This window comes from Notolepis coatsorum (assembly GCF_963971535.1).
Source record: "Notolepis coatsorum genome assembly, chromosome: 17".
NCBI classification, from domain to species: domain Eukaryota; kingdom Metazoa; phylum Chordata; class Actinopteri; order Aulopiformes; family Paralepididae; genus Notolepis; species Notolepis coatsorum.
Window position 1 is genome coordinate 108094149 of NC_140181.1, and position 10522 is coordinate 108104670.

Genomic DNA, 10522 nt, shown 5'->3' on the forward strand with positions numbered 1-10522 from the left:
CTCCATAGACCTGTAGGATGCGTATGCGCATCCCCGATCTTCCATCCTAGGGCTTACCTACGCTTCCTTTGCAGGGTTAGCGTATGAGTACCAGAGGCTGCCGTTCGGTTTTCTCTGGCTCCCCGCATCTTCACCAAGTGCGTGGAGGCCGCACTGGGGCCTCTGCGTCATCCGGGGTTACGGAGTGTTCTGCCCTGATGACGTTCTGGTCCTTCGCGGTCAAGGTGGATCGTCAGGTCTCGTACCAGGCAGGTCTCTACCAGCCTGGGGTTGCTGTAGACTGGATGTAGAGTATTCCTCTTCCCAGTCAACGGTTGGAGGGCTATGGGCATCCATCTCAGAGCGTGTTGTCAACACGCTCGGGAGGTTCCGTCCTAGGACGGTTACGGCGCTGTCTCACGTCGCGTTTTCACCGACGCCTCCCTCGCTGGTGATGCGTCGGGCCAACGCAGTAGGGGGCAGCTGGCAAACCATGCTGCCCGGTCTGCGCTACGTTCAATGTGTTGGTGTTGAAAGCGGTCCTTCTGGTCCACAAATGGTGTTGATCAGGACGGACGATACGACGTCAGTGTCGTGTATCGACAGACAGGGAGGAGTACGCTCCCCCTGTCTGCACCAGGCGGCGGGCGGCTGGCTATGGGCGTCCTCCATCTGCGCGGCCTAAGGGCTCCCCACATCCCCGGCAGGGAGAATGTGGGTGCAGGTGTACTGTCGCGGGGCGGCCCTCATCCTGACGGGTGAGGATTGCGTCTGGACATGGCCAGGCAGGTCTGGGACCGATGCCGTGCCGCCAGGGATTCTTCCCCATACATCTGTTAGGTCAGTTGTTGGGACGGGTACGTTGAGGGGCGCAGGTTCTTGATCCTGATGGTGTTACCATCTGGAATGCGCATGCTCCCTCCACTGTCGCGCTTACGCGGGCAGATGACGTATGTTCCAAGTGTGGTGTAAGGCGGGGGGCCAGGACTCAGTCTCCTGCCCCCTGGTTGCTGTCCTTAGTTACCTCCAGTCTCTCCTTGATAGACTGTCGGCTTCGACGGTGAGGGTATATGCAGCAGCTATATCCTCCTATCATGAGGGGTTTGGGGGATGTCTTGTTCAGCCACCCTCTTGTGAAGCGTTTCCTGCTTGGCGCTCGACGCGTTAAGCCGGTGCAACGCTCCTTGGCTCCGACTTGGGATCTTCAATTGGTCCTCGGTCGGTTGTCCTTGGCCCCGTTTGAGCCGCTCGAGCGGGCGCCGTTGGGACAGCTGTCCTTCAGGACCGCGTTCCTTCTGGCTGTCACTTCCGCTAAACGCGTAGGTGAGCTCTGTGCTCTCTCGGTACATCCAGAGTGCCTGTCTTTTCGGACCGATTGCGGTGTCACTCTGCGACCTAATCCTGCTTTCGTGCCTAAGAATATCCGGAGTTCCTTCCGCTCCCGGGATATTGTGGTTCAGGCGTTTCGTCCTCCTCCTCACACTGGTGAGTTAGATGCGGGCCTTCACCTGTCATGTCCAGTCCGTGCTTGGGGATTTACCTCAGCCGTACTCAGGATTTCAGGGTTACCGACCAGCTTTTTGTCTGTTACGGTGGGGCTCGTGCTGGTAAGGCACTGTCGGAGCAGCGCCTGTCCCATTGGTTGTGCGAGGGTGTTACCCTCTGCTACACGCTGGCTGGGCAGGATCCCCCTGGGGGCGTCAGGGCGCACTCCACTCGTGGGGTGGCTGCCTCTGCCGCTCTCCTGGGTGGGGCCTCGGTGGAGGCCATCTGTGCTGCAGCTTCATGGTCCTCCCCGGGCTCCTTTGTAAGGTTTTTCCTCATGGACATGACCGGGGGTTCTGTCTCCCAGGCGGTTCTGGGGTCTGTGGCCTTTCCTGCTTCCCGTCCTTTGGTCGGGTAGCAGGAGTGTATGGGTATGGGCCGCAGTGTGTTGAGTCACACGTGGTTCCGCCTGTACGGTGTGTTCAAGGGGTTCTGGCTCCCTCTTGTTCGCATTCAGGTGGAGTTGACTGCGCCCCCCCTTCGTTAGGAAGGATGGGGTGACAGGGCTCCCCGCACCCCTTGATGTGGGCTTACGGGTCCTCAGGGGGTACATCTGTCGGGTCTCGCGCCCGCTCTTCCCCATTATCTCGTAAGGCTCAGAGCGGGACGCGATGCAATACGAAATATAACGATAGGTTATGTAGATAACCTAGTTATATTAGTATTGGCTAAGCGTCCCGCTCTGCGCGCCCTGAGTTCCCTCTTGAGGGATCTTTTCCTGGGACGGGTTTTGGCGAGGAAGGGTGTTTCATGACCAGGGTCATGGTTATATGGGCGGTGCCACCATAAGGGGCGGGGCCCCATACAGGTGGGGTGCATGTGTTTTTGTTCGTGGGAGATACATTAGGTATCACAGGAGATAGGAGTATCTCGTAAGGCTCAGAGCGGGACGCTTAGCCAATACTAATATAACTAGGTTATCTACATAACCTATCGTTCAAAATGTCAAAGTGCCAGTATATGAATCACATTCATCAACGTTTTAACTAGCCATAAATATACTGCTATAGACTTGACTTTGGTGATTGCTTTCCAGGGGAAGGATTACGAGAGGGCCAGCCGCTTCTCGGGTGTGCAGATCGGAGTCAAGAATGAGGAGGAGTTATTTATATGTGGTGGCACCACTGCTGCTGTGAGTCCCACCACGTTTGAGTCGGTCAACATCACCGTCAAGGTGCTCGACGTCAACGACCCTCCTCACTTTGAGAAGACCAAGGCCAACATATATCAGAAGGAGGAGGATGAACCGGGGAAACTGTTGTACACGGCAGTGGTTACAGACGAGGACTCTGACGTGAAACAAATAAGGTTGGTTGTAATTAATAATAACTAATGCCAGAATAGAGAAAACCCCACAGCAGGTATATTTATTTTACAGAGGTCAACGGAACAGGTGAATACTAGGACTAGGGGTACTGTAAACAGATCAAAAGACAAAATGAATATTGTCCAAATGAAAAGCAAGATACAAGACTCCAGGGCCCTGTTCCTGGTATACCTGGCTAACTGAGTTAGCCGAATAATTTTCAGCATAGCTTGACTTAAGCCAGACCTTTCCGTTCCCCGACGTCGGATTGTCTAAATCACTATGGCAACATATCAAAAAGTTTTAACCTGGTCGAGGGCAGAGTTTAGTTCAGTTAGCTGGATAAACCGTGGCCACGCCCTCGCAAAGAAATGCAGCTCGCTTCTTGAAATAATTCTCACAGTCTAGATCCCATTAAACCATTCTGAATTATGTTTTTGTGCTTCGTTTTTCTAGAGGGGGCTTTTGAAATGTAAAATAATATACCTAAAATACTGATAATAAATCATATTCAGCCTATAGATTTACTTTGTCCTAAATAATGCACGTCATATTTATACGGATACGGCGCTCGCGCATTGCGACACATACTAAGTGGTTATTTTAATAACGCGCAGCATTGCAAATGTGAATCCCGCTGTGATATTTTTAATGAATGAAACCTATCAGGCGTTTGGCTCTGATTAGTTTCATATTCTCCGCTGTTGATGTATTTGCTTAACGGAGCGCCCGGATTGTGTTTCATTCAAGCATAAATTGAAGCGTCTTTATGGGTGGACTGTGGATTATGAATTACGACAAATCTGAATCTGTGGATTGTTGAATTGTATCACTGTCACTCACACGTTATTGTCATATTGTAACTGGGATTAAAATGTCTGATGAGATCCGCTGTTTGACGGATTTGAGAAATTGAATGCGCCCTTGCTGTTTTGAAGAATGAATTTGAGAAAATGCATTTATCTGTTCAAGCACTGTTATCTGATGATGAACATGAGGTGTCACTGGTATAAACCAAAGGTTAATCAATTCAATGCATGTATGGATGATGTCCGAAACAGATTAAAACCTGATTAATAGTGAAACTGTATAGCCTCCCTCCAAGCCTCTCTGACACGTTATTTCGGGGGTCGCGCCTTGAAAACTTTGGGAATCATTTATAGTACATGATACCTAAGCTGAGCGCATACAGTACAGATATCCTCATAAGTATCTATCAATTCATATCAATTAGATTTTTGGGCTTGTTTTTATCTTATTCTGAAAAAGTTTAACTAAATTTTCGCTAGCAATAGATCTCATTCGATTATTAATTCCATTAAGCCTACTGCCAGCAGGCACATTTAAAGAAATATAATCTGATTGATTGGAGTAATGAGGGACTTAACAGTAGCCTATAGATTATGCATTTAACTTGTCGGCGAGGCTATTGAGCCATACTGTATTGTACCTATTCTGCAATCTGTTAATAAAGTTTTCAATCAATCAATCAATCAATGCCGCTAGAAAATTAGGATTTCTGCGATCAACACCTGCTGTCTTTTCAGGTGAGGCGGCCGCGTGCAATTATCCTGAGTATCAAGTCTGGTTCGAATTGACGAGACTGAATCAGCGTTCGAGGAACAGGGAAAGCCTGGATTCAAACATTGGGTTAATTGAATCTGGATAATGGGACTTTTGATTGACTTAGTTGAACCAGGTACAGGTACGGGGAATAGGGCCCAGGTCAAAAACACAAAATAACTAACTCGGCATCCAAACATGAGAACACATAATGTTACACTGTGGGTCTGGATGGCAGTAGCCTACACTACAGTACCTACACACAACGTTACACTGTGGGTCTGGATGGCAGTAGCCTACATATACCTACACACAACGTTACACTGTGGGTCTGGATGGCAGTAGCCTACAGTACCTACACATAATGTTACACTGTGGGTCAGGGCGGTTTTGGGCTTGTTGCAAAGCAGTCTGTAGTTTTGGGATATATAAGATCATGAGCAGAATAAACCATCAATCAATCAATAAATAATTTTTGGGTGGAGTGTAAGAAGCACTAAAACATACTTGAAAACTTGAGGCGTTAAAACCCATTAAGGTGTTATTATATTGTCTTAAAGGGGCACTACAGAGAGTGGCCCGTTCAGCCGAACGCACAATTGGAGGTGGGCTTCCCACTCTCCAAGACATTTACAACAAGCGGTGCATGGGTAAGGCTAAGAGAATAATCAAAGACTCCAGCCACCCAAACAACTGCCTCTTTGAACTGCTGCGGTCAGGCAAGCGATACCGGAATCTCATGGCAAGCACAGAGAGACTCAGAAGAAGCTTCTATCCTCAGGCCATCAGAATGCTAAATGACAATAACACTATGTAACAACCATCAAATGCACTCACAGCACACACATCCACACGCACACACTCACTTTAAACAAACAACTCACTGCAGCACCTACTTTACCCACTTTAGAACACCTAAACACACTTTATATTTATTGGTAAATAATTTGCACTACAACCCATACCTCATTACACCTTACTGTAAATTGTACCTAAATTGTACCTGATGCCATTTCTGCATATAGTATACAGCCAATTTATATGCCATTTGAATGTACATTTTTCATCAATCCAGATGCCGAGATATTTATATTCTTTAACTATCTTGATATCAGATACATTTAGGGCCCCTTAACAAAGAGACAATATCATTAATATAAATAGAAAATAAGACTGGCCCCAGGATTGAACCCTGCAGTACGCCTTTGGTAATGGGCAAGCACTCGGATTGGACATTTACCGTTATACAAACTGAAGTCTCTTGCAGGCAAATGTGTCAAAACCAACATTTATTAACCTTTGCAGTAGAAAACAGTGATCAACTGTGTCAAATGCTTTCGACAAATCTACGAAAAATCCTCTTGGATTTTCACAGGATGTTTTCATGCCACTGTCCTATATCGCATACCTTTCCCTTATCAGCTACGGCCTGTTAGACGATCCAGCCGGGTGGCTGACCATGGATGAGAAAACAGGACAGCTGAGAACAAAAGAGAGGATGGACAGAGAGTCGCCCTTTGTGGATGAGAACAGCATTTACAGAATCTTAGTAACGGCTGTAGATGATGGTAAGGGATGATTATCACACACTGGGTCGTGGCACACACACTGACACATTTAATCTGGGCTCAAAACAGCAGTGAGTGTAACACTGAACACTTTGTCTTCGCTAGGCGAACCTCCAGGCACAGCAACAGCCACTCTGTTCATCCACTTGGGAGATATCAACGACAACCTCCCTCAGCTTGTCAATGAGACCCTTGTCCTGTGTGGCAACAACGGGAACAAGATCATCGTCCCGGCCAAGGACATGGACATCGATCCCTTCAGTGGCCCTTTCACCTTTGCCCTCGGGGGCACCGACGAAACACTGAAGCAGCGCTGGAAACTAGACCCTGCCACCGGTGAGAAGATACTCACTCATCATCTAGTACATATTGTCTAGTGACTGAATCACTAGCTCCCACTAGCTAGCCCATTTTCTTTTCACTACAGCCACTGTGTGCTCCTCTCCTGACCACGTTAATTAAAAACCTCTTAGCCTGCGACAGCCCATATGTGGGACGTTTTTAGGACGATTTGCCCACCGGCACTTTGGCGACCCCTAGTGGCTCGGGTGTGCATATTTTGTAATACAATATATAGATCGAATTGAAGGCTTATTTGTTGCCTGTCGATAGCTTGTGAAAAGTACACGGTATTGCGCAAAATACCACTCCCGACTCAGGCTGCAGTAGTTCCATCAATCTAGATCCGATCTCGAAAATGATTGTGGATCATTGTAGCCAATGAGTGTGGCTTCCAATGATACCCCATGTGGGGATGTGTGAATCAGGGATCTAGGTGAACAACTAAATTCTTTAACAGGAAGCCAAATTAATTGAAGTCTATGAGAAAACTGAGTTTTTCTTTGTACACAGTTTACCAAAATTACTCCTAATCACTCATTTCTGAATGGATCTTTATGAAATTTGGATATGTGCTACATAAGGCTTCAGGCTATGACCCCGTCTGGATTTGTAAGCCATACCACCTTCTGGGGAAATACTACCTCTGGACTACTAACTACTACAGAAAAACTTGAGTAAAAAGTTTTTTTACAACTCAAGTTCAGACCTATGTTACTCTATTACGATAGCACTAAAAGTGACATTTTCTTCTGGAATCAGAACCTTCAGGATTTTATCTTTCAGAAGAGACCAGGCTCATGCATGTGCTATAAGTATAAAGTATGTTGTTTTGGTTTGCAAAAAAAGTATGCAGTCCTCAAGTTGAAGTAAAAAAATTGCCACTTTTCTGCCCGCTTGATAAGAGCCTCACCTGTTAACCCCTCCTCTTCTGACACCACGTTAACCTCACCTGTTAACCCCTCCTCTTCTGACACCACGTTAACCTCACCTGTTAACCCCTCCTCTTCTGACACCACGTTAACCTCACCTGTTAACCCCTCCTCTTCTGACACCACATTAACCTCACCTGTTAACCCCTCCTCTTCTGACACCACATTAACCTCACCTGTTAACCCCTCCTCTTCTGACACCACGTTAACCTCACCTGTTAACCCCTCCTCTTCTGACACCACATTAACCTCACCTGTTAACCATGGGAAAGCAGGTTCTGTTCTATAACGAAAGCCAAGTTTCTTAACCGGATTATCAACATGAACTTTAAAAGGGAATTCATCCATCAACCCAGACGCCTAAATATTTATAATGTGTCTCCTCCTCGTCTGTCTCCAGGGGATGAGGTAGGACTCATCAACACGAAGAGCCTCCCCTACGGCAACTACTCGGTGCCTCTGGTGATCCAGGACCAGCAGGGCGTGACGGCGCCGGAGGCCGTGTTGGTGGTGAAGCTGTGCGACTGCGGAGAAGGAGACGACTGCCTCGAGCAGCAGCCTCTCAACATGGCCCTGGGAGGAGCCGCCATAGGACTGATCTTAGGAGCAATGCTGCTGTTCCTCTGTGAGTTCAAGTTTATTTATTTATTTATTCTGTGGCTATTCTTCCTGGGGTCCATAACACGTAAAATACAGTTACAGACTTTATACACTCACAAACATTCACATGGCATGCAGGCAAATTAAAACAACAATACATACTCATAATCAAATTCATAATACAATTAGTGGTGGGACTCGATAAAAAAATTATATCTAATTAATTCGAGACTTGATAAATCGAAATTAATCGCATATCAATATTTGATGCGAAAAGCTACATTTTTCAATTCAAATTAATTTTGGTATACAAGTGAATCAATGAATATACATTATACATACGTTTAAGCAGCAAACTCCTGTATTAGCTACTACACAGACCAACAGATCAATGCCATTTTTAACAAAGTGCAGCAATTTTAGGAATATATATATATATATATATATATATATATATATATATATATATATATATATATATATATATATATATATATATATATATATATATATATATATATATATATAGCGCAAAGGACCTTTTGTAAACTCAAGCACTTTCAAGGTAAAAGTTAAACGCAGTACTTTCAAGTACATTCCAGAACAGTTGACCATTGAAAAAAAAACTATTGATTGATCTCAATTTCTCTTATTTAATTTTTTTTATGAACAAATCAGACTAAGAAAAAAAGTTATTTGCACAATAAACACAATAAAGAAAAATCATCATGCGATTAAATGCATCAATTTCCTTTTATACATTTAATTCTTTCTGTAGTTAATTAATAAAAAATTATGCGATAAAGTCCCAGCCCTAAATACAATACAACAATACATACTCCTAATCAATTCATAATACAATACAACAATACTTACTCCTAATCAATTCATAATACAATATAGCATAATATACAATTGAGCTTTTTCATACATATCAACCAATTATTCAATCTTATAATAATATATCCATATCAGACACATACATTTTCATTTCCATATATCCCTATCTCCTTATCAGACACATACATTTTAATTTATGTACACACTATCTATTAGGGAATGTCAATTTCTTTGGTTTGAAAATGTTGTTTTACCAAGATTCTGAAACTACACGAGTCCGGTATCAACAGAGAGATTAAAGGAAATTGGTAATTTATTCTATTATAAACGTTTTCTACACACCATTTGCAGTGAAGTACAGACCAACTCTCTCAATGTATGACTCCCAGTTTTCAATTGCACCTGTCAAAACTCTTCTATTATTCAGACCAGCGCCATGTGTACGTCTAGGTCTATTGTTAGCTCCATGTGTACGTCCAGGTCTATTGTTAGCTCCATGTGTACGTCCAGGTCTATTGTTAGCTCCATGTGTACGTCCAGGTCTATTGTTAGCTCCATGTGTACGTCCAGGTCTATTGTTAGCTCCATGTGTACGTCCAGGTCTATTGTTAGCTCCATGTGTACGTCCAGGTCTATTGTTAGCTCCATGTGTACGTCCAGGTCTATTGTTAGCTCCATGTGTACGTCCAGGTCTATTGTTAGCTCCATGTGTACGTCCAGGTCTATTGTTAGCTCCATGTGTACGTCCAGGTCTATTGTTAGCTCCATGTGTACGTCCAGGTCTATTGTTAGCTCCATGTGTACGTCCAGGTCTATTGTTAGCTCCATGTGTACGTCCAGGTCTATTGTTAGCTCCATGTGTACGTCCAGGTCTATTGTTAGCTCCATGTGTACGTCCAGGTCTATTGTTAGCTCCATGTGTACGTCCAGGTCTATTGTTAGCTCCATGTGTACGTCCAGGTCTATTGTTAGCTCCATGTGTACGTCCAGGTCTATTGTTAGCTCCATGTGTACGTCCAGGTCTATTGTTAGCTCCATGTGTACGTCCAGGTCTATTGTTAGCTCCATGTGTACGTCCAGGTCTATTGTTAGCTCCATGTGTACGTCCAGGTCTATTGTTAGCTCCATGTGTACGTCCAGGTCTATTGTTAGCTCCATGTGTACGTCCAGGTCTATTGTTAGCTCCATGTGTACGTCCAGGTCTATTGTTAGCTCCATGTGTACGTCCAGGTCTATTGTTAGCTCCATGTGTACGTCCAGGTCTATTGTTAGCTCCATGTGTACGTCCAGGTCTATTGTTAGCTCCATGTGTACGTCCAGGTCTATTGTTAGCTCCATGTGTACGTCCAGGTCTATTGTTAGCTCCATGTGTACGTCCAGGTCTATTGTTAGCTCCATGTGTACGTCCAGGTCTATTGTTAGCTCCATGTGTACGTCCAGGTCTATTGTTAGCTCCATGTGTACGTCCAGGTCTATTGTTAGCTCCATGTGTACGTCCAGGTCTATTGTTAGCTCCATGTGTACGTCCAGGTCTATTGTTAGCTCCATGTGTACGTCCAGGTCTATTGTTAGCTCCATGTGTACGTCCAGGTCTATTGTTAGCTCCATGTGTACGTCCAGGTCTATTGTTAGCTCCATGTGTACGTCCAGGTCTATTGTTAGCTCCATGTGTACGTCCAGGTCTATTGTTAGCTCCATGTGTACGTCCAGGTCTATTGTTAGCTCCATGTGTACGTCCAGGTCTATTGTTAGCTCCATGTGTACGTCCAGGTCTATTGTTAGCTCCATGTGTACGTCCAGGTCTATTGTTAGCTCCATGTGTACGTCCAGGTCTATTGTTAGCTCCATGT

At 45.1% G+C, this 10522-nt stretch overlaps 1 protein-coding gene across 1 annotated transcript in view; it reads left to right on the top strand.

The window, feature by feature from the left end:
- Positions 1 to 10522, top strand: part of cdh26.1 (cadherin 26, tandem duplicate 1) — a gene marked incomplete at its 5' end in the record, with an annotated part of 56330 nt that overhangs the window by 20766 nt on the left and 25042 nt on the right. Inside the window, 4 exons of the mRNA XM_084333622.1 lie at positions 2561 to 2832; positions 5816 to 5961; positions 6067 to 6297; positions 7633 to 7857. Coding sequence (XP_084189748.1) covers positions 2561 to 2832; positions 5816 to 5961; positions 6067 to 6297; positions 7633 to 7857 — 874 coding nt within the window. The remainder of the gene's footprint in view (positions 1 to 2560; positions 2833 to 5815; positions 5962 to 6066; positions 6298 to 7632; positions 7858 to 10522) is intronic.